The sequence below is a fragment of the Aythya ferina genome (genome assembly GCF_964211825.1).
Source record: "Aythya ferina genome assembly, chromosome: 2".
NCBI classification, from domain to species: Eukaryota; Metazoa; Chordata; class Aves; order Anseriformes; family Anatidae; genus Aythya; species Aythya ferina.
Window position 1 is genome coordinate 98,027,191 of NC_140297.1, and position 27,741 is coordinate 98,054,931.

The 27,741-nt window shown below is 43.9% G+C and overlaps 1 protein-coding gene across 2 annotated transcripts; it reads right to left on the bottom strand.

The window, feature by feature from the left end:
* Nucleotides 1-257: 257 nt before the first annotated feature.
* Nucleotides 258-26,597, bottom strand: SCGN (secretagogin, EF-hand calcium binding protein). Of its 2 annotated transcripts, XM_084507670.1 has the most exons (11): nt 26,441-26,597; nt 25,885-25,955; nt 16,448-16,540; nt 16,123-16,212; nt 15,407-15,463; nt 14,520-14,597; nt 4,651-4,706; nt 3,512-3,557; nt 3,331-3,390; nt 2,686-2,754; nt 258-1,058 (listed from the first exon to the last, which is right to left on the bottom strand). In XM_084507670.1, exons 1-11 carry the CDS (start codon nt 26,511-26,513, stop codon nt 930-932), a joined length of 822 nt encoding a protein of 273 aa, XP_084363796.1. In that variant the 5' UTR covers nt 26,514-26,597; the 3' UTR covers nt 258-929. The 2 variants fall into 2 exon arrangements, with proteins under 2 accessions (XP_084363796.1, XP_084363797.1); XM_084507671.1 differs by lacking the exon at nt 3,331-3,390.
* Nucleotides 26,598-27,741: the final 1,144 nt, after the last annotated feature.

A 27,741-nucleotide genomic window follows, 5' to 3' on the forward strand; every position in this document is an offset into this window, starting at 1 on the left:
ATACTTTATTATTAAGAAAGGCTTCCTCCACAAGTGGTGTTACCCTGCAACTTCATTCTAGAGGTAATATTAGTTCCTGTTATGTTTTGTTTCCCCATGGGAAGAAACGAATGTGTTTCATTTGTTGGCAGACTTGAAAACCACCACAGCTGACAGGCATTGCAAAACCTCTTGCCATTTGATGGGTTTTACGTAAAATGGCTACTCTGTCAGTCTGCAACATATGGCTTTCTGTACATAACACACGAACTCCAGTCTTTCTGATTTTCTGTAACTGCCTTTTTTTGTTGTTGTTGTTGTTTTTATTTCTGCACAAATACACTGTCAATCATCCAATATTTTAACTGCACAAACAAAAGCACAATGCTCACCAAAGAAATGACTTCACATGGAAGGTAACCATCAGAAACACACAGCAGCAGCAGCCCAAGAGCACTGACATTAGGAGATGCTTGTCCCTACTCTAGCAGACAGGCTGGGCAGTGTTTCACGGGGGCAGGAGTAGGTGAGCAGCACCTTTTCTGAGCAAATGGTGTCCTTGTGGGCAAAGAAGCTGCTGGAGGGGCCCACAAGCCATGGCATCTACTGAATACCACCCACTGACACTTGTCACAGACTCACAGCATGGCTGAGGTGTCCTCTGGAGGCTGCTTGGTCCCAGCCCTACTCCAGCAGGGACACCCTTGATTTCCAATTTGTGCCCAATGCCCCTTGACCTGGCACTGGGAACCACTGAAAAGAGCCTGGCTCCATCCTCCTTGCACCCTCCCTTCAGGTATTTAAATACACTGATAAAACTGTCTTCCCAATCTGCTGCCCCTTCATACAAATGCCCCCCTGCTCTGCCACCTGCCTGCTTACACAGCACACTTTCACCAGGAGTAGCAGGCAATCTCACAAGGAAAACACAGCCACAAGCAGTGCCACAGCTATGGGGACATTTTAAGTCCAAGACACAAGGCCAGTTCCGATTTCTGAATCTTCCCATCCCTGTTCACATCGCAGTGGTTGAGCAGAATCTGGCGGAATTTGTCCAGGTCCACCCCGCTGATGCTGGGCTGCAGGCAAAAGAGAACAATATTGTGAAGAGGGAAAACAGCTCCGGATTTTAGCAGCTCTGAAAAGCAGGAGGCAGTGCAGCTGCAGGGAGATGCCACAAAGGGTGAGCAACCAAGTGGCCTGACCCCACATCAGCTCATTAGAGTGGGGAAGTGAACAGGGAAGGGGTAAATGAGGCTCTGCAAATACGGGCATGGTTAAGCTTATGGCATGGTGAGTCCCACAAGGAAATGTGAGATGGTTTTTGCCCTTAGGATCAGCAGTATTTAATCTGCTTCAAACAAGTGTCTGCAGAAAGGTCTGGCCCTCTGCTTTCATTGTTTCCTCTCTTAGACCTGTTGCCCACGGAGGCACATGTTTCACATGGCATTTCTGTTGCCAGGTCACTATTTTACAAGCCAGTCTGCAGCTTAGAAATACTTTTAGTGGATCAAATGAATGCTAAAGGCATACTTTACAGGCCACCTTGCCTCTGCCTGCTGTTAATGCTGTACCACTTCCCTGCTCTCCACTTCCTAATGAGGAGATCAAATGCACGCACACAGCTAGTGGTGCTCAGGAGTGATGCTGATGAAGAAAGGCCCCTAGGGCAAGTACAATCCTCACTTCTTTGCACACACATGCACAGAGCACAAGCCCAGTGGTCCATTTGTCCTCACACCCTTCCCTACATGCCATGGCTACAACATACACAGACTTTCAGCTGCCTGCACACAGGTGAGGTCTTTGGTGTCTGCCAAATGGACTTGGGACTGTAGGCTGATCGATATCAATACAGGTATACTTGCTCATCATTGAGAAGGCAGAATTTAGGAGTAACAACTGTTGTGTTTTTTGTTTTTATGTATAAACATTTGTACTACTGTTACCACCTCCTGAATATGAATTGCCCTGTCCTCTCTGAACAGCTGTTCCAGCAGCCTGAAGGCAGAATAATAAGGGAAATGGTTTGCTCTTAGTCAAAGAAGATTTCTGTTGCAGAGGCAGCTCTATCAATATCGTCCTCTAAAGCTGATTGTGTGGCCTTACAAAATCACAACCACCAAGGATCCTACATATGAACTTCCTGAAGTTTCAGCTGAGCTTCATGATGCTCTGGGAACCTTCAGTTAGTGTCGCTGTCAGTGGGAGCTGGGGGCTCCCATCTCTGACCAGCATTACCTTGCTTTTCATTCAAATATGATATGAAAAGGCAGAGGCACGTATTACTCATTCCAATTTTTCTTTCAGCTAACTCCACACCCTTCAGCTATTTTATCCTAAATACTAATGTCTTTAGAGTAAAAAATATGTCTGTGTGGGTAGAGTAGGTGGTGACTAAATTTTCATAAACTGTTTGTGATACCATAATATCTGCTCAGCTCAGAGCATGAGTTAGAATGGACTTTTCTTAAATACAACTGCTGAGTCAAGCTGTGTTAATTTGTCAGGCAGAATTTCTGTGATATGGTGAAATGCTCTACAGTGTTTATGTTGAGATGATGACTTCTGTTTCTGCTTCTGATCAAAGTGAAATTTGACTCTCTGTTCCCACTAACCACTCTATTTACATAACTTTACCAGAATAACACTGAATTATTATAGGACATATAGGGTGTTAATAAATAGTAAGAGCCATGAAGATACCTTGACCAGTTCCATCATGTCTTTGACAAACCCATCCACTTCTGGGCCTTCAAGAGCTCCTGTTTTACTCTGAAAGATGGAAGAAACATCAAAACCCTCCAGAAAGTCAAAACCACAAAAATGTTTACTAGTCAGTAGATCCACCTTGTCACTGAGCTCAATAATGCTAGGATCCCTTCCTTTTCTCCAAAGCATCTCTTCCGCTCAAATGGCAGCAACATCTCCCACCATTTAGTGAGGCTTGCTAGTCATCCCACCACACCATCGTGTGAATGGCAGAAGTGGCTCTGGATTGCTATTTTCTAACCAATGATTGGGCATTTCTGTCTGCCCAGGGCCAGGTTTAGAATTACTCTTGGCTCGGTACTGGAAGGGATTTAATTTTTCTGCAGCCCTTGCACCTCCTGCAGAGAGATATTGTTAATGCAGCAGTACTGGCTGTGCTGATTGAAAAAGTGAAAATGTGTCCTTTGCCAGTTGGCCTCTGAGCATCAGCCAGCTCTGCTCGCCCCACCTGTACACCTCTGGCCCACAGGATCTGGCACTGCTGCAACCCACAGCACCCACCAGGGACAGGAACTGTTAGCAGCTTGTATTTAATCAGTGTCATGTAAAGACCACAAAGAAACAGCCTTTAGGACTCACAACATCATAGTGTGCAAAGATTTTCTCAAAATCTCTTCTTCTTTCCTCTGTGCTGCAAGCCTGCATGCAGGGAGGAGAAACAAATGAAAAAGAAAGAGAAAAAAAAAAAAAAAGAGATTCGGGTTTTGGCACAGGTTATCTTAGCTGAGAGAGATGGGAGGAATGCATCAAAAATACTTACATCCATTTTAAATTGAAGAAGGAAATTTTCCTGAAGCGCCAGAATCCTGAAAAGAGAGATTTAAATTACAATCTTGCCGCTTTGTCATCTTCACACAAACTGCTCTGAACTATTCCAGGTCATTGGAGGATTTGAGATTACGGGCCTTTAAAATAGAAAACCTCCTGCAGGTTATTCATGGGTGCTGTTCAGTAAGCACGTGCCTCCCTCCCTGTCTGATGGGGAGCCGCAGGTCTTCCTTGGCTCACCAAAAACTGGGTTTCTTAGCACCACTGCCTCTCGCTTTTGTTCCTGATGGCCCACTGCAGTGGAGGCTGCCAGCCTCTGACATGAGAGCTGCCAGACTATTATTCCTCTGCGACTGGGTTATTGTGCTGTGTTACAGGAAATTGTAATTTATCACCCTCTTTTCGAGGAAGAATTGCTGGCTGGAAAAGGAAGGGATGAAGTAATGTTGGCCTGAGCTCTGAGGCCACACAAATTACACTCCTTCCCAACCCACACTTTCTCCACAAGTCCCTCACAGCACTGATGAAAGCTTTCATCTTCCCAGCTGCTCTGCTTGCCTCGAGGCTCTTAGAGCTGGTAGTTTTGGGGTGTGCCAAAACATTTCCACAAACTGAAGGGCTCAAGGTGCAAGAAATGTGTTTCAATCACAAATGTGTTTCATTCTCCTTGTCTCTCCAAATCCTCTCCTGTTGACATGGCCAAACTCACCAGCAGTGGTGCCTTGACTCCTCAATAAAGGAGCAAAACCTCTTTGCCATCTGTGCTGCACAGGGCAATATGAAACAAATGCTTGTCCTCTGTTGAGAGGGACTGCCAACCTTTTGGAGGAGCAGCACTACTGGCTTCTTTGCCACCTCCTGGGGAGCGGTGCTGGGGGGGCACAAGCCATACCAGAATAAGTTGGTGACCCAGAACCACTCCTAGCATTGCTCAGTGTCATCAGCACTAAGCACTCACAGGCTATCACAGTAAGTACCACGTGTCAGAGACCTGAGATGCCTACGTGAGAGTGCCTGATGTAATTTAGGATGCAAATGCATGTTCCCAGAGAGATATTACTGCTTTAAGTCATCACCTTGCCTAGATCTGCATTGCAAGCTGAAAAATGCATCATTGTAATTGAAGCCTACCTTGCCAGGTCATTCAGGTCCAGCCGTCCATCCTTGTTTTTGTCAAAGATTTTCATCTAAAAATCAAGAAGACAGTGTCACCATGAAATAGATAGGCCAAGAGGAGGAGACATACAAAAAAAGCTGATAGACATTTTGCTGTGCCCTGAAATAAAGTTGGCTAGCATTGAATCTTCTAAAGAAGATTCATGCTGCCAATCTCAAGAGGTTAATTTGGGTGAGTGCAAAAGTTTTCCTTTCCCGAATATTATTTTTTTCTTAATGCAATCTTTTCGGTGAGTCACCGCGAGATATTATCTGTTTATTTAATGTATTTGGTACCGTGTTTCCCTATAAGGCACAAATAAGTTATGGGGGAAGAGTGTAATGGGTCGCAGACATGAATAACTTATGGCTCAAAGCTAAAAGGAAAAAATGTATTCAGTATATGAATGGGGGAAAAAACACATATTTTCCTAAGATGGATTGTCATTCTTTGTCAATAACAAAACATGCATTGGTCTTTGTTCCATGAACCTCATTTCTTTTTGGTGGTTACAAGCAGCCAAATCACCAAAAACCTTTGGTGTGGTAGCACACTGCTGGGGCAGGCACATGCTCCATAGGTTCACAGGGACCATCCTCTGATGTTTCTTGGGGTGCCACTGAGTAAACACAATGCCTCTTTTTTTGTCAGATCCCTGCCCCTTGCTCTGGTGCTTGTACTTAGGTTGGTGAGTCTGTGGTAGCCCTCTGTTGTGCTGGGAGTAAATAAGATACTGCAGCAGGTTTTTATTAATTCTTCTGTGATTTATAGTACTGAGGTTTGGATGGGAGTTTTGATGAACACTTGGTACGGGCTCACTTTTTCAGCTATTGACAGAAAGTGTAAAATTCATATGGACAACTGAAGGTCCATACTGAGATCTTTGGAAAACTCATGTCCTGATACCAATGCAGATATTCAGTGGCACAAGGAAAGACACTTTCCCACTTTTCCTTTTTGCCTAGAGCAAATTAAAGAGAGAAAATTAAAGCTGTTGAACCATCCTGAGGATTTCTCTCAGATTGGGTCAATCCAAGATGTCCCTCTCCATCTTAGCTACTACTTCCACCTTGCCTTCTGCCCCTTAGTTTGTCCCACTGCAATGTGAGGATATTTCCCTGGTGTCTGCTTGGGCCACAACAGGGCAAGGCTGGAGGCAGGGTGTGGGAGCTGCCCACACTGGTGCCACTGAGGGATTGAAATGTCCTTGCAATGACAGCATCCCACTGCCATCGGAGAGAAAAAGCTGAGCTTTCAGTTCTTTGCAGATAAAGCAGTATTTCTGCAGGCAATAGAAAATGGTTAATGTTCCCTGTAGAGGTAAATGACCACAGATCACATTTTAAAAACCTCTTTCCAAATGACCACATTAGTGGCTAAGCCATTTTTGTATGTTGTATGAGGAGAGAGGGAGATAACCATAATAGCTCCTTCTGCAGAGGAGCCCTCGCAGGCTGCCTTACAACATCCGGCTTGCACAATTACTCTGAAAAATACTCCATAAAGGAAGCTTATGGAGATGAACTCCTATTTAGCCAGCTAAAGAAGGTGCCAAAATGTGGGTAGTAGGGATGCCATAGCCCCTTGGCTGTCTAGTGAATCAACAGCTTTTGAAAATGTTTCTCTAATTCTCTCCATATAGGCTGCTGAGGAGCATTAGTGACCCCGACAGTATCCACAGGTCTGTAAGAAACCACCATAAGATGGATAGCCTCGAAGGCAGCGTTTTGCGGATGCTCTGCCCCTCTGGGATGAGCTCAGCCTGCCCAGGACAGAGCAGGCTGAGCTGAAGGTGCTGGCCTAGTCCTCACGTAGAGACACAAGTCCCTTATCAGAACATGCTGGAAATTACGGCCTTTGAACTCCACCCAGATCCTCCTACATGTATTTTCTGAGTTCCCAAATAAGGTTTTTTTCCCTCTATTCTCCGTGACATTTCAGAAGTACTCTCTTGAGACTTAAAAGCCTGTGTTTCAGCCTAGACTTTGGATTCCAACAGGGTTCAAGATGTGCCATTCCCACTGTGATTCCTCAAGAAAGTAAACACACAGAGCTCCTGGGAGAAGCTCAGCTCCATAACAATGTGTTCCTAAACACTGTACAATCATGCTAATAAACATACATAAATGCTGACCATGACGATAATTTCTGGGACCAGAACAGAATTGGTCCCCAATCCAAGAAGCAGTCTTAGGCCCATTTTTCATTTTAGGTAGACCTGTCTAAGACAAGCCATGAGTTTTGTTTCCCATGAAACATCTCAAGTCACATCTCATTTATCATAAAAAATAAGCTACCCTAGTGTAGCCATATTTTTCCTGGGACTTTCAAGTGTCCCACCTGCCCTGCACTTGCTTTATGTTGTGGGTACAAAGTGTTTTCATGGTTTTGGAAGTCTCAAAAAGCTGTGAGAAGCTGGAGAGCTTTGTGTGCCCTTAATGAAACAGGCTAGATTAGAGGTGATGGTTTAGTTGTGAAAGCCTTTCTGCTCCGTTATCAATTTTCTGAGCCAGTGGTTTTCAACTCTACCCATTTCTGAACCCTTTGCAATTTTCCAGCAGCATTGCAGACTCCATTAAAACAAATTTAACTACAGAGATAATACATCCCTTAGTGGAATGCTTACTGAAAAACAACGTCCCCAATCAATTTGCTTCGTTTGCACTCAATCTTTGAGCTTAACAGTAAACTTCCAGTGGTTTACCATGTCTACTTATATCTAAACAGCTCTCCTCTCTGCCCTCTTTCATTCATCTCTGTTTTTGCAATATCAAGAGAGAATCTTTGCATTTTCAAATTCTTCTTTTTTTTTTTTTTCCTTGCAGGAAACATTCTAAATGAAATTTTCAAACCTATGAGATGTTTTTGTTGCCCATACAAAAAAAACTTCTTGCTGGAAGAGCTAGTTCGGTCTAATTCTTGCATTGTGAATTCCACATGAAAGATGGAAAACACGTAGGGAAGATGGAATAGCATTCACTGAATTAGTTCAGGTACCACAGCTAACAAGATAGACCTAATCCTATTATTTGGACAACTGTAGCTCATGCATACGCGCTATATGGCAATCTTGGGATGGAAAAGCCTAGGGAAATGTTCATTAATTAAACTTTCAAATTTCAAGCGTGCAAGTGTTTGATCTGATCTGCTAATTGTGTACATAAGCACACAAAGAATGACAGAGGGTACCCACCCCATATGATGATGCATACCTTGTGGGAGAAGTAGGTATTCTAAATTATTATGAGATTGTTTCTAATTGAACCTTTTGCCTTTGCACACCATCTTGATATGTTAAACTTGATGGATTTTCAGTTTACATTCTCAAAAGGTGTAATTATGCTGCCAGGCTGATATGCAACATCTCCATGTGGTTAAGGATAAGGTCTGGCATGTTTAAATAACACTCAATTTCATTAAAAGCTTTGTTGCATTCTGCAGTATGCTTTATAAAATGATGCATTTGTTTTACTGTCAAGCTACCCAATGTTTGCACAAATTAATTCTCTGACGTTTTAATGGCAGTGCACCAGGGAAGTCTTAGCTCTGTTTGTCTGAATTTAGTCTGTGTACTCTGAGGCAGACAGAGCGTAAGTGAAATTTGGTTTCACAAAATGAAAGTTGCTACATCTTGCATTTCAAGTGCTAAATTAAAACTGCCATTGGCTTTGAATTCAGCAAAAAAAAAATATTTCTGCCTCCTCAATCAGGTGTTGTAAAGAAGGCCACTGAAACACCAAGATATGACAAGCTCACACATGCTTTGAAGAGCTATATAAGATTATAAACCCAAATTATTTTCTGTGACAGAGATAAGGAGAGAAGTAAACAACCAAAATAAATAGGTTTGTCATCAGTGGAATTACTAAAGCTGGCTTTTAAACACTTTTCTGTCCCTTCTCTGATGTGTAATGAAGTGTATTATCCCTGGGGGAAGACACAGGGAGAGTTGTCCCTTCCCTGACCATCTACCTTCTAAAAATGTACATCTCGACCACCTATATCACATCAGCTATAACTAAAATAGCCAAGGAGTAAAAAACGTTACTACATGTGTATAAACAAAGACCAAAGACACATGTCCAAGCAGTAAGACTGCTTATTTCTGTGGGGAAGGATGGTGGCCCAGAGGCTTTTGCAGAGCCCTGGAGGGCCCTGTGGGACCCCTGGAACAGAAGTTCATTTTTCTGCCCCACCAGATTGCCTGTATAATCTAGGTAAGTCATTTTGTATAGGGTTTCTAAGAGTCTTTCGGTTCTTGAAAGACTGTTACCTGATTTTCAAAACCCTGCAGGCATCTGCAGTCCATGGGTTTTGATCTTTAGAAGTGAGCGTTGAGCTGAAATGTGATTTTCTGCCTCTGTTGGCTTACATCACAGCAAGCACAGTGCAAAACTGGAGACGACAGAACCACTGGGATTAAGTCCAGAAGTGACACAGGAGCCAGATTTATCTCCATGGTGTTCACAAGGTATGTGGGAACCCTTCATGAGCTATGTGGGAACCCTCCCTTTATCTCACACAACAAGGCAGCCTTTCTGCAGTGAGAGGAGTCGCACTGACCCAGAGCCACGAGGAAGTGCTCAGGGAGGGCTCCCAGTGTGATGGCTGGTGTTAGGAGGCTCGGTGGCTGCAGTGCCAATGCAGAACTGGAGACACAGTCTCTTGTAGTTACAGCATTCATACAGAGCAACCTGGGATGAAGGCCAGCATGGACCACTATCATGAGAAGGGAAGTACAAAGAACTCTCCCCTAAACCACCAGTCTTAGGCCATACTCCACTATCATATTTCTAGGGCTTTGGGAAATTGGATTAGGATGTATTAAGAAACATATCAGGCTCTGTTTAGGCTTTTGTCATCATAATAAAGATGTCTTTCCATTGCACTGCTCTGTATGGTGGTCATAAATGACTTAATTTATATGGATAAGCTAGCTTGCCCAATAAGGTGCTAAGAAAGTACACCACCTGGATTTTCCCTGTGTAAATACACAGGCATTGGCAAAGAGCACAGACAGAAAGACAGAACTTCACAGATGAAGAAGTAACCATGTTGAGCATCCAGTCTTTGCAGAGGGGACAGCCAGCAACCACAAAACCACCAATAGTCCACCAACACAAAATAAAGGTAGTACACAATTCACATGGACACAGAGCATCTTCAGGGAGAAGTGCGCCTGTTTCCCTTTGCACTGAGAAGAACAAGAGCCCTCACCTAGTCAGCTGTGGGTTCACATGTGTGGGCAATGATTGCTCAGGATACACAGCTCCATCCCCAGAACTTCTGCAGATAAGCGTGGTTAAACTATGGCAGCATTATAGCTGGGAGGATTGCTCTATTGACTTCTCTGGAGATAAGATTTCATCCTCAGCCATATCCATATACTAATTTTCTTCAGATGTTGCAGTTCATGACCAATACTTATTGAATTACTAGTCACTGCGCTTACATTACTGCCTTCCTAGAAATTTAGTTTGTGGTGGGCAAAGAGTATATTCTGGTTTGGTTATTTTTATCCTTTATATTTTGCTAAAATGCTCAAATTACAGGACATTTTAATGCTCAGCCTGATTATAACAACATAAAGCAATTCAAAAAGTGAGTATTGGTGTTCTGTGAGTGACTATTTCAGCAGTATATGTAACATAATTTGCTGAACTTTGCCTCAGTATTGAGCTTTCCCCGCATGTGGCTTGTAGGCACTGGGATTACCAATTAGAGTAGCATGCTGCTATCTGGGAAGCTATGAACTACTGATCAACAAGGTAATAATGTATGCCAAAATGCAAGAGCTGAGTGTGAATTTTGTTCTTACAGAAGACAAGGGATGAATACTTAATTTCATCAAAAGCTACATCTTAAATCTGGTTCATATTCAGGCATTTACAACATTCTGCTGAAGTACACAGCTACGTGCATGGATGTGTATGGAAGCTGCCACTCGTGACAAAATGCTGGGAAATGTAAGCATAAACTGGGTGTGCATGGTCTGAAACTTCACCAGGAGCATGGGAAAGGTTGTTAGTACTACTGCCATCCTCCACACTCCTCATGATGAAGCAGTAATGGGGCAAGTTTTCATTTCTCCATTTTGTGTTGCTTAAAGAAGGCATAATATTCTTACCACACTATCAAAAGCCTCCACTTTCAATTACATCCCTTCCCCCACCCCATCTCCCAGACATCTTCTCATTGCCCAGAGAGGCTCAGAGCAATCCAAAGCTTTGCTTCTGCCTCTAAGCACTTTGCTCCCTGCCCACAACTCTCAGGCTAGAAGTCATCTGTGGTTTGTCTCTTCTGGAAGAAGACAAGCCCACAGACTTTTTCAAAGATTTGGAACAGCGCATCAGTGTTTATATTCTCATGCAAATGCTTGCGTGAAAGAAAATATTAATACACCCTTAATGACTATCAATACAAGCAAATATATATATATACACATATATCTTTAAGCAAAAAAACTAACAGAAACCCTGCAAAAGGGCTTCCTCAGCACAGAATTGCTACTTTCATTCCTTCACCAAAAGCCTTGAGAACTCAGATGTTCTTTCACAGCATTACTCAGTGACTTTGGTTCTCCTTAAGATTTGATTTAACAAACTCATAGTGCTTGTTCAATGCCAACAAATTCCCTACTGCTTTTCTTCCCAAGGGTTCATTATTTGTTCATCTAATCCCTGATTATCTATCACTAAATCAGTGCTCTCTGAAGAAGGGATGTCAAGGTCACAAGGAAATAGAATAGTCTGCTAACAAATGGCTTCTAAGCAACTTGATAAAGTGATGCTACTTTCTGCAGACAGCCAATATACACATGTTAAAAATGGGAAAGTGCTTCAAGTAACAGTGAAGCAGAGCAGAAACACTACCTCAGATACTCTGGTTTCACCTATGTCTGACTTGAAGTGGCTAAAGATAAAGAATGAGAAATGTGTTCATACATATAAATGTGTAAATATATATAAAATATAACATTAGAATGATATAAAATATTAATATGTATGTGTGTATACATACATACCATGAATCAGTCTATATATGTAAAAGCATCTGAATCTGAGAAGTGTGAAGAGCCTACACCACAAATTTGGAAATAAGACTCGTAGCTGGGTCCAAAATCCATTAAGCCTTGAGAGAGCCTTCACCAATGACAGTGAGCATTAATATTAATATTAATATTCTCTTCCATATTCCTTAACATTTACTCAGGAGAAACATTTGTGGCGCTACATTAAACCTAGGTCAGAGAGAGAAGGGCCCTTCTTTTTTTGAGGCACTAGTGACATCTCTGGCTCCTTAAAGCAACAAACAAAAGCAATACTTCCAAAATAAATACTTTCTACCTTGGCTATCTTCCTTAAAAAGATCTTTTCTATCTTTTCCCCTTCATCCCTATTGCCAGAAAGCTTGAGGACCCACTCAGTGTGTCAGTAGCTGCTTAAGATATATGCAGCCAGCTGTGGAGTGCAGGGAAAAGAGGACAAAGATCTGTAAATGCCTGTGGAGACAGATGGGATTACTGCTCCTTGGGATGCTGCTTCTTTCAGCCGAAAGTTATTACGGTGGCACTTAAAAGCCTTGAACAGGATGGATGGGCCACCATTATACACTCTGTAGCTGTGGTGGAAAAAAAAGGTCCTCATCCAGAAGACCTTGTGCTCTAAGCGAGAGTGGGAACAAAGTAGGGGGGCAAAGAAATACAAATATTTCCATTCTGCACTAAAGGAATTGTTGATGGTGTTGATGGTTGCTAGAGATGCAACAGAAAGCCTGTTAAAAGCCTCAGAAATGAAGTGTGAGGCTCTGGCTTTCCGGCCAAATATGTCAGGGCCTCTATCACCCTGACAGTGGTGATGGAAGAAGTTTCCCGGTGGGACATTCCTGCTCCGTGCAGAAAACAGGAAGAGAAAGCAGAGTGCTCTTATCACCTGGGTCTTGGCATCATACCTTTGTTCTTGGCACCTCGAGTCATTTTTTCTCCCCTTTTTAATACAGTTTTCTCTCTTTTTAATACACTGATAATGTAAGACTGAATTTTTCTTCCCTTCCTATAATATTGCACAACTGCTTCAGACAACTTCCCATGCAATCACTTTTTGCAGTGCAGCTGCTACTGTAGAGATGCTGTCCACGTGGATGTTCCTACCTTGCCGTGACACACATGATGCATACCCTCCATTTTGCTGCAGGATATTGCAGCACCTGTGATGTTACTCTGTGATTTCACATCCCACCTTAGCTCTTGGGATCAGGTGTCTTTGTAGACCTCCTCAATCTTTATAGCAAAGAATCATAAGGCGAAAAAGACATATGCCACATCCTCATTTTCTAATAACATCTGTGATCCTTTTGGCATTATGGCTTGCAAACTTTTGTCCTCATGAGCCAGACTTGCATTTCAAGTCATAGGTTTTCCCAGATACATGAAGCATTCCCTTTCCCAGATCAAATCTTATTCTGCAGCATAGAGACTAAACTGTTTCTTCAAAGACACAAAGCCAATCTATAAAAAATATGGGAATAGAAACCAGGCCCCCTGGCTGTCAGCGCTGGACTGCATCACCACACCACATTTCTTCCCAACTGCGTTGCTATCTAGCTGCACTGGGGTGGCAGAAATCACAGGTATTTCTTGGGAAATTATTGGAAAGGGAAAAAAGTTAGAGGAAATGAGCCGCCCAATGTCTACACGCTTCAGATCACCTATCCACCAGCAGCCCTCGGTCAGAGATGAGCCGCTGGGGAAGGGAGCCTTAATGGAGCAGCCTAAAAGCTGTTTGCTACCTACAAACACTGCTGGAAAGATTTTCGTTCTGGCTGTAGCTTCTGGATTTTTATTGTTTTCAAGCTCTTCCAGCTGGAAAATAATTCCTGCAGTCTGCTTTCCTCTCCCTTCATTGTTCTATAAATACAAAAAGACATACACACCTTTGTACACCATTAGGTACAGTTTTTCACTTTGCTTTCAAGGGTCTCATTTTTAGTCACTGATCCTTCATGCATTCATAATGTGGTATTGCAAAATACATGGGCAGCTCCTCATTTGCTTGCATAGCAAGCTCTTCTGTAGGTACAAACACAGATTTTGTGCCAAGAAGCAAGATAGTCCCGTGTGAAAACCATTTAGAAAATTGCAACAGTAGGTGTCTTCTGGTGGAACTCAAATGATACCCTTGATAATGACATCAGAAATGGGCTTTTTTTTTTTTCCTTCTTGTTTTCAGATGGTTAGATAAAATAAGTTGCTCTGAAATCGAGGTGACTGATGCTAAATTTACACCAAATATTATATTGCTGATGATTGCAGGATTAAAGATACATTGTGAGAAGGCAGGGGACAAGACAAAGCCTTCAAGCCTTCAAGCTCCCAGCCTTTCAGGGAAGCAGCAGGGAGCCAGCAAGGCTTTCTAGGTTTTGCAGACGAGAAGAGATGGATACCTTCATCTCTTGAGAAGAGAAGGTTTTGCTAGGAGGGAGGGAGAGAGGGAGCTGGGGACCTATCTGAGGCTGAACCTCCCCTGAAGAAGGATACATGCACCTCACCCATCTTTTTTTGAACAGGTTTAGGGCTTAGTTTGCTGTGGCACAAAGTCAAGCTGTTTTCTCATAATAAACCATTCAACCCAAAGCAAAAATAATTGAAATGCAGTTCACGGCTGATGTCCAGTACAGTGCAAAGAAGCAGCAGCAGCATGTGCTGCTTAACTTCCCACAGGGATCTCCTGGGGAAGAAACAGCCTTTGAGAGGGCATCTGTGACACCACATACCAGGACATTTACCCTCAGGGGGATTTTCAGGCAGTACTATAATCCAAACAACATTATTGCTCTCTTTTCTTACCATCGTGTCAGTATATTCTTCCAGCTTTACTTCAGCAACCACCTTGTTATGCTGCAAAAAGAGATCTCGCAGGAAATCCTGTAGTCAGGAAAGAGTCAAATGTTACTCTGCAGAGTAAATTCAAGAAGGAGCAGTAGGAAACTAGATCCAAATTCATCAGGGGCACATGAATCTAACTTCACATTCCTGATTAGTACCAGTGCCTTCAATTTCATGTAAAAGTCACATTTTAAGTTGAAGCATGTTTTTTATGAATACATTAGAAAATTACCAAATTTCCACTGAGCAGGCGTAGCAGAATCAGTTGTAATGAAAAAAATGATCTGCAAAGATAACATAAGTCCTACAGTATTTGCTAACTGATCTCAGGTGAAAATAGTCTCCACTCAGCAAAACACTTCAGTATCTGCCTGTGTGGGGCTGCACATGGACGGCACAGCCCAGGGACTGCTCAAAGCATGTTCATGGTGGTTTCTGAACAGGCATCTGCCTCAGAAGCCTTTAAAAAAATTAGCATTCAAAAAATCCACAGGTTCAGGAAGAGATTATGAAGAAATACCATTAATAAAGGACAACTCTGTTCAGCAAGGCTGGGAGAGGTGCACAAACAAAGCCAAGGTGAGGCAGCTCCTTAGGGTCATGGGGCAGGGCAAGAGGGTGGTGGGACAGCAGGGGTGACAGCAGAGCCTCTTCCAGCCCAGCATGGTCCCTGCAGCTGTGCCAGTAGGCCAGAGGGTTCCCTGCCCTTAAACTGGCTGTGAACAAGCTAGAAGTGCCATTTGTCATCTGCACAAAAAGGCAGCAAATTGGTAAAGGCGACGGAAGGGCTCCCGTTGACATCTGTGAGCCGTAGATCAAGCCCCAGGAGACGGGTTAGAATAACTTACTTTGAGCTCGCCAGCTGAAATAAATCCACTGCTATCAGCATCGTAGCTGCGCCAGATCTGGATAGGGATAGATGGATACAACTGCATAAATATTGCAATTAATCACCAACGCTGGAGATAGTAAAGATCTGAACTGGGACTTCCCTAATGAGCAAGCTCTTGTGTTACCCAATGTTTAACTAATTGTGGACAAAATAAAATAAACTTTCCACACAATAGTGTTTACTCTCATTTAGATGCTGTATGTGTGACATGCTGCAATCACGTATTTAACGCAGACATGCTTTCTATAAATGGAAGAAAAGACTGAGAAATGGGCCTGCATTTCTTACCTAATTTGTACACGCAGCTTCTCAGTGTGGTTATTGCCTTGACTATAGGTTGGCACACAGCTGGCCATAGATCTGCAGGAGCCCTCAGTCTGAACTGAAAATAAAAGCAACTGCAAGCAGTCTTTGAAATCTTTGACTGCTTTGAAAAGCAGTCAAAAATTTCAACTGAAGGAACTTGCAGAGAAAAAAAAATGAGTTTGTATTTCACAATTGTTCTTGTGCCCATTCTGCCAAGGATGAGTTTCTCCGTGTCCCTGGATAGGACAGGGATGCGTTTGTGTGCCTTCACAGCCTGTCCTAACTCTTCAGGGTAAGGTGGTTGGGGTGCATGTATTGAAGAAGCTATTGGTGTGCAAGGGGAAAGGGCCAGGCAGAGATACAGACCCGCATGAACTCCACACTGTTGTCCAAGGGAGTTTCTCGGCGGAAAAGCAGCAGGAAGTTTTCATCATCTGGCAAGATCATATTAGCAAGCTGAAAAAACAGGGAAAGTAAAGATAAGGAAAGCTTGGACGGCGGCAGATGCAGTATGAGAAATAGAAGCTGCCATGGAGATAAACCCCAGAGCAAGAGATCTGGCTACGTAGTCCCTCCGTGACTCACCCCCTCGCCACCCAGCTCTATCTCTCACATCTCCCAAGTCCGCTCCAGGCCCTCATCCTCCCTCCTTCTGTAAAAGAAACCCTGGGCTGGGGGTGAGGAGAGATACCTCTTGGATTTGCAAGCGGCCATCGGTGCTGACATCGTAGGCGGACATGAACTGCTCCTTCATCATCTGAACTTTTTCTTCCGTGATGGTGTCCTGCCATGGGGAAAACAACACGTGCATGGAAGTTGCTGGGGGCACTTCCAGTGCACTTCTAGCCTCCTGGAGGAAGTCTCACTCACAGGTAACCACCAGGAACACTGCATCCTTACAGCTGGGGGCTAATGCTTCTCAAAGTCCACACACACCGCCTCATTTGAACATCTGGAAATAAGTTCTACACATAACTTTGGGGCAACTAAGCTATCAGTTGGGAGACCAGTGCTTGGAGACCCTAAAACATTTCAGTGATGCTGCTTCTTTAGCCAACTGTTCCCACTGTATCCCTGGGGTTGGGTTTTGCTTGAATTTGTATTACAGAAGTTCAGATGCTGCTAATTCTCATTTTGTTTCATTCAACAAGACACCCTTATCCTTGAAGAACATCTCTGTAGTTCACTAAATCATCAGCCTTGAAAATTGTCTGTGGGGCGAGATGGCTGCTTATTCTTGCCAGTCAGCCGGTTCCAGACCTGGCACTAAGCCCCGTCAGCATTTCTGGGTTAATAACATAGGATTTTAAGCAATTCGCATTCCCTTTGCATCTGATTGACCCCATAATCGATTCATTCGTAGTGAGGAGCTCTCAGGATTTGTCAGGTTACATGTTTTGACAGGCATTGCTGGGGCAGGTGAAACACATCATGTAGGTTAACCAGGCACGACTTCTTAAAATGGTAACCTTTAGGGTACCTGGTCTGACTTGGCTACACAAAGCCTGACCTTCCCAGCCTGGGGACAGCCTTCTGGAGAGACAAGCTTTGTGGCTGGGCTGGGAAGCCCAGCTGGTGAATCCCTCAGCAGTGCTCACCACGTCACATTTCCCTCTGCACCTGCATCGGCCAGCTCCTGGTTCTGACCCCATCCATCTCTCTGCATAATTTTCTATCATTTTTACAAGAGCATACATTAAATCCTTGCCACCTCTGTAGAAAAGCCCTCGAAAGGCTTTATCTTCTCAACATCTGGGTGGAGTTACAGATACAGCAGTGTCCTTCAGGGTCTCCTAACCCAGCTTCTCTTTTTCATCTACTTTTGGAGCCCCTCTGAGCAGAGTAACAGGGCTGCTCATCTTCTTGCTTGAGATGGGTGTTTGAAACCACCACAAAGAGACCTGCACGTGCCTGTTGCTCCGAAACCTTCCTGGCCTTGCCCATACTCAGTAGCAGCCAGCTGATAATGCTATTCCCAGCTGCTCTCAAGCAATTCTGCTGCAGGGGATTTGTACAGTGACTGGGCTGGAGAGACACACCAGGATGTCACAGATGAAGTCATTAGAAAGGCAGTGAGATATCATATCTTCTGATTAAGCTCATTAAGCTAAGGGTTATTTCGACCCCCGCGTCGTCACCAGCTTTTCCCACATGTTTAGGTGTGACTGGTATTTTCCATAAACCTTAATTTGCTGCTAGTGATAACACAAAGAAGATTTCTGGAGTTAAATGGGTAGTCAGACAGTATGACTGATCATTTATGGTATCATTTAATTTGCCTTCACCTTACTTCAGAGCACACTCTGAGCTCATGAGCATCTGCCTGCACACAGTCATTATGGGCTCACACAAAAATCTTTCACAGCATGGTGTAATATCAGTCGTTAATAGCATGGGCCATGCAGAGGATCCTATGTTGAAACCAGGGAGAAAATGTTAATTGGCTTCGATTTATAAGTGTCAAGTCAAAGTAACTGGGAGGGGGGCTCTGCTTAGAGCAAGCGAACCTCTTTTATCTTGTCACTATCTGTGGTAACAGAGGATGAGCCAGATGAAGGAAAATCTGGGGATTTGGGAGGGGGAATGGGAGGACAGGGGCACCCAGGCGGCCCTTTGTAGGGCAGGTGGAGCACGTCCCTTGGGGCGCAGCGCCGCAGGGGAGATGCCTCGGAGGGCCATCCCCTCGGCATTATAGCTCATGATCCTCGTGCCATTTAAATTGCCTCCTGACTGCACCTTGACGCTTCCAGACACTTCCCAGGCATTAGGCAAGCCTATCAGTTGCTGACTTCAATAGGCTTGCAAAGTACTCTGAAATTATCCTCCTCCAGGCCCAGTAGGATAAGTTATTTCTGAAACTATAATCAGAGCTGATATTTTACAAAATGTGCTGCAGAGTTCAGACTAGTCATTTGTTAAATGTTCAACTTCGTGTCAGCTTTTAACCACTACTTCATTGAACTTTGCGTGGCAGGAATGTTATCTGCATAAAAATAAGACTGCCTCCTTTCCTTTTTTTTTTTCTTTTTTTTTCTTTTTTAACTGATTCAAGCTATGGAATTCGTCAAGTCAATACCCCAAATCTGGAATGTACAGAAACACAGCTCCAATAGGTTTTAGTCCGAGAGGTGTAGTGTATTTTTCATATTGGACAAGCTATATCATAAATACGCTGCTTATGAAACACAAAAGGTAGAGGCATCTGCTAAAAAGCAATTTTTGCTTTCAAGGAATAAAAGGGAAGTAAAAGATGCTGTACAAATGGGCTTTCCCAAGATGCACACTCAAAGCAAAATAATTTTTATATTACAGATTTTTACACTATGTATGATATATCTTTTCAGAGTATGACCATTAGGTTTTAAAGGTGGTGTTCACAAACCAAGGGAGGGAGCGAGCAGACCAGTAGGTTGTTCCAATTGCCTTTCAGTCACAAAAAGGGTGGAAAAAAGCCTGCACGTAGTCTGCATGACTTGTTCCACTTCTCCAAGCAAGGACAGGAACTGCAGACTCCTGTTGTACTTGCTCACTCTGAAATCTGACTTTGGAGGTCTGTAGGTTGCTGTGGGGCAGCCTGAGCAGGCTGCAAGGAAGAGCCAGGACCATGGATGAAGATGCCAATCCCTTTCTCGAAAATATTTGGACAAAAGTATCGTCTATGTTATATTCCAGTTGCCTTTAGGCTCTTACAAATATTTCCTTGCCTCCCAGATCAGGGCAAGTCTTATAATAAAGGGAGAAGGGGCAGAGGCTGATTAGCAAGAAGGAGAGCACTACAGATAGGCACAGGCAAGGATGGATGCCATTTACATACGTGCTGCTCGCAGTGCTATGGCCACCAGATTTCCCAGAAATTTTGTTTTTTCCTTTCTTCCTTCCTTCCTTCCTTGCTTCCTTCCCTCCCCTGTAATTATTAATTTGCTGTTCAACTAAAGGTTGAGGCAAGCAGGAAAGCCAAAGCCAAACATGTACTTGTTGCAAATGCCTCAGGCTCACAGTCTATTTATTCAATCCTCTATGGATTACAAGGGGAGTAGGGAAAAAATTCAGTCTCGAGGACACCATTCTCTGAGGACTGATTGCACTGTAGCTGAGCACATCTTTTTTTTTTTTTTTTTTTTTCTTCTTAAAAGCTAATGCTGTCTTGACCATGTTGCCTGTCTCAAGCAACATCTCCATTTTAAGCCTCTCTCCCTGCTTTCAAAGGTTTGCAAAGTTTTCAGAAGTGTTCAGTGCTTGGGCTAAAATCTTGCAAACTTGTTAGCAGCTCGATAAACTTCTGCTTTTGTGAAAGCTTGTGAAAGCAAATGCTGTTGCAATTCTCTGCTAATCCCAAAACATACGATCTTCATTGGGCTGTAATGATGATAAAAACTAGCCTGGAACAGAGGGATGCTCTAACCCCTTTGTAGGTTGCTTCATATGAAGCTCAGGCTTTATAAAATCTAAAATGTATATACATATTCCTTATACATATGAATCTCTATTCTATATGAATATAAAGTCCCTCACAGGTTGGATGCTGCATGGTTTCTAAGCTCTGTTGCATGCTTGTGCTGCCCGGTCAAGGAATAAATCCTTACTATGCCCTGTGAGAAAGAGGACACGTCACTTTTTTTCCTCATAAAAGTACAGTTTAAAATATTGCTGTGACTTTGTTCATATATATCTCAGGGCTGAGCAGTAAATTTCTTTCTACGGATGTTCTTCCACATAGTTTTGAAGAGGAGAGCTTCTATAATTGAAATTGCCATAACAAATGAATTTTCTGCTTTCTCTTTTCCAAGTCCAGTCTTCATCTTTCCTTTTGTGGAAACCCTTCAGAAATATTTAGCATCACAAAGGTAATTTAATTTTTAATACAGTTTGTAATAATGGAAAGGGCATGTTCACATTTTTTTAATCCACACAGCATTTAATTTCTTTGTCAAGGTTGATTATGATTCTTTGGAAACCTGGCTGTAATCTGTCCCTTTTGTTAACCTATTCCTTTCATATTGTTGTACTCTTGCCCCATGCTTTCTGATAAAATTTTTACTCCTTAAGGGATCCATGTGCTTGTCAGCAGCTTTTCATGATGAAAATACAGCTATGAGTCATTTGTTTTGGGGGAGCAAAAAGTGAATGCATGCAGCGCTGTGGAGACCTGACTATTTGATGAAAGGGGCAGCCTCACTTAATCCTTGCTGATCAAGACAGCCTTGTTGTAAGTTTTTTTCTTTTCCTTCTTGACATGATTTTTGGAAGCCAGTCCCTATACTGATTATGGTATAAAAAGCAAGAAGAAATTAAATGTAAGTGACTATTGTAGCCTGTTCCTTGAAAAAAAATGAAGCTTATCTTAAGCACATGTTTCTCCTAACAACGTTTCAGCCAAATTTGATAGAAGTGCAAAGGGTCTCAGAGATATCAAGTTCCTACAAGATCTATGAAAAATAAATTACATATGCCAAGAATGACAGTTGGAAAACAACCTTGACAATAATTACCATGCCAAAAAACACATAGTAATGATGGAAGGCCAGTGAAGACCAGACAAGACGTCAGAAACATACACTTCGACTTTAGCAGGATAACTTTTTTTGGCCAAACATTTGTTCTTTAAATCCTGTAGTGTTAAAAAATCTCTATATTCACGAATTTCACTTTATGCGTGTAGTTGTATGCTGGACTTCTTTGTCTTTGTTAGCATGTGATTTCACCCAAAGCTACTGGGCCAATCTTGCTGACTGACCTGCAGTGCTATTGCTGGAGGACTTGGCCCTGTACTTTGGTTAGGATTTACTACAATCCTGCCTGCTACAATAGATGAGCACTTACAGTGTCATCCCTTGCGGGCTTTCATTGCTTATTTTGCTTTAGCTCTCATCAGCACATATGTGGGAAATCTTTTTTTCACATAGAAGACACCAGCATCGAACAAAGGGTATTGCAGCCTTCCCTGTGCCGTCACGTTTCTGTGGTTAGGCTTTGGACAGGTTCTTTGTTCTGCCCTTTCCACTAGGCTGAATGCTTTTTGACATGCCTTTGGGCAACGAAAACACATCAGTTTTGCCTGTTATTCCCATGGGCGTGTCGAGCTTGCAATTATAGATACTTCCAGGTGTTTGCAGTGCTCTGCCTTAACTTGCAGCAACTGGAATAGGAATTGGTTGGGATAATCAAGGCCGACAAAAGCCACACCTAAATAAACAAATGTATTTATTTGGGCAATTACCAGAATTGACTCAGGGTTTAGATTTCTGAGTTAGCCTGGAGGAAGCTGCAACATGAATGCTTTTTGGTAGGGGTCTTCTTGCTCTTACTTGACCTGCTGGTCACCAGAGACCTGCTCTGTGACCCTGGCTCTGTTGGGGTGGTCCAATATAGGGGCAGTCTGCTTTGGGTGGCTCTGAGGCTGGCTGATATTTTGGACATTAAATTTGGTTTGAGCAACTAGCTGTTCCTGACCATGTCATCTCACCACCAAGTTAAACACGCGATTTAGACAAATAAGACATTGTGCAAGGCAAGACTGACATGCACGAGAGGCTGGGGGCTGATCATCTTTGGAAGTAACAATAAAAGACAAATCCTCTACAGCTGTTCAGGCTGAGCTCCTGAAGATTAACTTCAGCCCCTCCCAGTCATAACTATCTAGGTGGTTTGGGGGAGCGGGGATTATATCAAGGCTAATACCTGTCTTACCTGAACAAATTTGCACTTCAAAGACTTCCACGCATGGCCTCTTACACACTTCCAGTTGGGTGATGGCAACAGACTTTTATCTGAAAGTCTGTTGTTCCTAAATCTCTGCTTAATTTTACTCCAATTTAAACAAAGGCCTTCCTGTGAATGAACCTTAAAAGTGAAATGGTAATGTACAATTCCTCTTGTATCTACACAATTTTATAGAAATTTTCAGTAAAAGGCCAATCCGAAATTTACAGTGTTCATCTAGAAACCTTTCCTTATCTAATTTTTATCAGAACATACATAGAGCTTCATTAAAACTATAGCAAAGAAGAAGCAAGGAAGGTCCTAAATATTTTCCATAAAGGAAGATGCATAGTGATGTAAGAGAGAAATATAGGGGCAGTATTTCTTGTTCCAATAAAACTACTTTTTCAGTGCTGCAAGAAAACTAAGTTTTCACTGCAAGATAATGGATTTTACAAATGGAAGTGTTCCCATAATGTAGAAGAAAGAGGTTTATGAGCAAGTGGGAGAAGAGAGCACAGGCAGCTCACGGCACCTGTGCAGTGAAGCTGGAGGCTGAAGTGGTTTGAGAGAAGTCATGGGAGTGATGGCAGCAGCAGATGTATAAAGACAGCAGCTCACAAACCTTGATAAACTTAAAATTATCAAAAAAAAAAAAAAAAAAAAAACCTCACTTGAGTACATCAGTGCCATAAATCCACTGTGTTGCACTTACCCCTTCTACACATGTAATGCACATCTGGAAATCAAAGGCATTTTCTTAGAACTGCCCCTTGCTGGACGGGGGAAGACAGAAATCAGCATCTGGGATTTGGGTCTGTTTATTATAAAGTTAAAAGGCATTGGCAAAACTCAGGTCTACCTTGCTTCAAAGTTTTCCTTTTCTCCCTGGCTTCCTGATAGTTCAGTAAAAGACATTGCATTAGCCTCCCTCGCTAGATGGCATTTCAAGTTTCCTTCCTTGCTCAGCCCCGTCACCAAGAAATCTGACTCCCAGATTGCTGAGGGCTCACTCTGCATTGTTTTCCCAGCTGCTCTGATCCCCTGGCATTTAGTGTCAGCTGGGGATGCTGCCGAGTCGCTGGGAAGAAAAACAGAGCTGAAGGACTACAGTGGTCATTAACAGAAATAACAGCTTAGAGAGTGCAGGCTGAAAAAATATAATTATGAGACCATTTGCTATTCAAGCAGAGACAACTTCCAGAGCTGATAACATTATTTATCACTTGTAGAGCACTTCAGACGCAGTCACTAATTAATCCTTGCGACACATCTGGAAGTTACGCCAGTACATATTACTGTCTCTCTCTTTTACAGTGCAAGAGAACAGAAATGTCAAGAGGCCACAGAAGAAATAAGTGTCAAAATGAGCCCTAAAGCAGAGGGATGCTCAGCCCCAGCTCACTGCTCGTGTCACTGATGCCATTACAATTCTCTAGGGCAGTGAAAAGCATTGCAGGGGGGACTCTTTACCCCTCCCACAATAACCACAAGCCTGTACAAAATAAAGCGTGTGAAAAAGAGCAAAATGGGTGAAAATCGTTACACAAAGTTGTTGTACAAAGCAGGTAGAGAAGTGTGCTCTATGCAATGCTGCAGGTGATCTCATACACAGGGCAGCTATGCCCTGCATGCAGAGCAGGAGACAAGCTGCTCTGGTGCTGCCTGTCCCCAAATAAAACTGTGAGGACAGCAAACAGGCTGTCAGCAAGGGGAAGAAGACAGCAGGTTGTCTTACTACCCAAGGTAACATTGCCTGAGAAGAAATGCTGTCAGACGTGTGACAGAAAACCAGGGGAGAACACCTGAAACACTTCAGAGCCTGCCTGAGTGCCCTGGCAGCTAGCAAGCACTTTATTCCAGGTTTAACCTATTCATTTCTTCTTTTTAGGAGAGAGGGGGGAGAGATGATTATTTCTCCATTCCTTTTGTGCTAAGCTTTTTCTTTTAATGGCTAAACCTAGAGAGCAAAAGTAAGTGAGGTGCCAGCTAGGCGGGCCCGGTATAGTACAGTTCACACTGACGGCAGCAAGGCTGCCAAAACTGCTGTAACACACCGAGTTTGCACCCAGCTGGTGTGAGGTTGCTGCCAAAACCCCACATGGGATGGGATTTTGAGAGGGGCAGCTATGGGATGGAGCAGGGCTGGGAGATTCCTCTGGACCTCTAATCATCAGGGAGCTGAAGACAGTTTGGCATCCCTGTCCAAACCCACCACAAGGTTTCCAGTTTCTCTTCAGAACTGCTTTTCTGGGTTCCTAGTGATTCTTTGCGCTTATCTTTGAGTCTTTTCTGATTTGCTTTAAACTCTGTGTGCTTATCTGTTTGTCTAACCATCTGAGCTCTGGAGAAACATTTCTGCAGAAACTGCCAGTATTTCAACCCACACTTACTTGCAAGTTAAACAAATACTTGATAAAAAAGCGACTCACAGCATCTTTTCTTATTGTAGCCCTGAAGACCCAAGACTCCTACTCAGCTTGTAAGTGTAATTTTGATTTTACACTTGATAGTCATGACTTTATGCCTTTCATTAGCTACCTTTTCCCTTTTCATTAATTACTTGTTGCTTAAATATCTGTTTTTTTGGCATACCCTTCCTTTCCATTTGGAAGACACTTACTCCTTTTCTTTTACTGGTTGACCATAGGCTGCGTAGTGAAAATGGTAGGACCATTACCAACATGTCCTTTAGATACTTCTGATCAAACGACCCGAGAGGCAGGATTTGTATTTAACTGGCAGAAGCAGTGGAAGGCAAAATATGGCTGGAGCTGGAGAAACTATCCCCTGTAAATTGTTGTGCAACTTCTGGTAGTAGTGCAGAGAGTGAAACGGGGAAAGGCTGCCACGAGTAGAAAAGTAAACCAGGGGAGAAAAGCAGAAACACTTGGGAGCCAGGTCTTGACCTTACGAGCAAAGTAATTGACTCCTATCTGGCCTCTGGCTGTTTTCAGCCATACAGACGTCCTTCTTCTTCCTAAGCACTATTTAAAAGTAATGACACAATATTTGTTAAGAATTGACCTTGGAAATAAACCCCTCTCATTAACAAAGCTCATCAGCACCTGCTGGAATAAAACAGCACCGTGGCGCTGCCCCTCGCCCTGCCAGGCTGCGTGGCACTGCTTGTTCACGTGTTTCAATGGCAGTAAATGACTTTCTCTCCACGCTTCCTATCAGCGTCTTTGGCTGGTGCCAGCTGCAGCCTCACGGCGAGAGCAGATGTTGGACCGAAAACAAATGCTCCAACATTTTGCACTTGTTGCTTTACCTGCCTAAATGCCACCGCGTTGCTAAGCGAGGAGCTCTTTACCTCAGGGATTGCTAGGGAAGCTAGCAACCCAAGGACAATAAATACAAATAACCTCTAATATAACTGCCTTGTTATGTGGACTCTGTGCACGACAAGCACGGCACGGTACTTACTTCTGGTCCCAGTTTCTCCAGGAGGTGGTGAAAGAAGTTGTCGAGCTCCTTCCCTTCTATGTAGCCGTTGTCTAAAGGCAAGTAAAACATCTCAGCGGCAGGGCGTTATGGGGACTACTCGCTGTGCTGAGGCTGCGGGGTGGGGGACCCCTTTCCTGCCTGCTCAGGGGGTTTTGTGTCCCATTTGATCACTTTGCTCTTATGGGGTGGTGGAAACAGCACTGTGGGGATCCCATAGTTCTCATTACAGAAAACTTTTCAGGGAAAACACAAACGGGGAAGCCAAGAGCCAACAGAGCAGGAGAGGCAGGGAGGCGATGAAAAAGGCAAAAACTTTGGGGATAAAACGAGGGAAGCTTGGACACGACGTGGGGGAAGAGGGAAGCCAAAACACCCACAGGACACCATGGTCGACGCTCGGGGACACTGCTCACCAACCACTCGTGCTCCCACCCGGAGGGACACCCACCTGGGGGGACGCCCACCCTCCCACAGGCACCCCCCCTCCCGCCGTGTGGTCCCCCCACGCGTGTCCACCCCTCCCCAAAAAACTTGCCGTCGGCGTCGAAGCGGCGCCAGGCGCCCAGGAAGGCGGCGGCGTCCAGGCGTGCGGCCGCGCCGCTCTCCATGGTGCTGCCCCGGCCGCGCAAATACCGCGCAGGACCCGCGCAGCTTCTGCCCGCCGCCCGCCGCCCGCCCCGGCTTTGAGGACGGCGGCCCCGCCCCGGGGGCGGCCCCACGGGGGGCAGGAGGATGGCAGAGCCCCCCCACCACGCTTGTGGTATGGTCCCGTGTCTAAATCACGGCGTGGGGGGTCCCGCATGGGTTTGAAAGAGCCGGGCTGCGCATAACGCCGCCTTCAAACTTCTGCTACCTGCGGCTGGACTCTGGCGCCACAGTACTTTAGCCTGCTCCCCACATCATCTCTGGCAATGTCATTATCTCCTCCCAGTCGTCTTACAGAGAGTTTTTTCCAGGCTTATTTTGTTTCCTGTCCTGGTTTCAGCTAGGATAGAGTTAATTTTTCCTCCTAGTAGCTGGTAGGGTTCTGTGTTTGGGATTTAGGATGACAATAATGTTGATACCACACTGATGTGATTGTTGCAGAGCACTGCTTACACCAAGTCAAGGACATTTCAGCTTCTCGCTCTGTCCTGCCAGCAGGCAGGCTGGGGGTGCAGCAGGAGCTGGGAGGGGACAGACCCAGGACAGCTGACCCAAACTGGCCAAAGGGGTATTCTGTATCATCTGGCATTATCCCTAAACAATATATAGGGGTGGCTAGCTGGCGTGGGGGCGCCAGCTGCTCAGGGATAGGCTGGGCATCGGTCAGTGGGTGGTGAGCAATTGCATTGTGCATCACTTGTTTCATACATATTATTAGTAGTAGTACTATTAGAATTATTTTCCTTTCTTTTCTGTCCCAATAAACTGTCTCCATCTCAACCCACAGGCTTTCATTTTTTTCCTGATTCTTGACCCCATCCCAGAGATCCCCCATGTCTTTGCTCCCTCAAATCCTGCCCCCAGCGTACCCTGTAAATGTAGAGGGTAATATAAATGCTGCAATGGACTTGGGTGACAATCCAGTATGAGAAAAATACATTTTGTTCTTTAAAAGCACGAGCAAGTACTCAAACATCCCTCGGAAACATCAGCAGGTCCTTTTAAATACAGGTGACACTGAAATGATCTGCAGCAATATCAATTAAATTACCTTAAAGCTTAAATTCTGCATGGTTAAAATGGGTTTAGGCTTCTCCGGCTGTTTTTTGTTACCCAATAAAGCAAGAATTAAAGAAAGGGGCTCAGAGCATGTTATATTACTTGGGCAGGGCACTGTGCAGGGTACTGTAA

Excerpts from the sequence above, each read along its gene's own strand:
- SCGN (XM_084507670.1), bottom strand. The coding sequence starts at position 26,513 with ATGGAGAGCGGCGCGGCCGCACGCCTGGACGCCGCCGCCTTCCTGGGC. Across the intron at positions 15,464-16,122 it reads ACAGTGTGGAGTTCATGCGG|ATCTGGCGCAGCTACGATGC; the intron begins GTCTGTATCTCT and ends ATCCCTATCCAG. Across the intron at positions 2,755-3,330 it reads TCTTTGCACACTATGATGTT|AGTAAAACAGGAGCTCTTGA; the intron begins GTGAGTCCTAAA and ends TCCATCTTTCAG.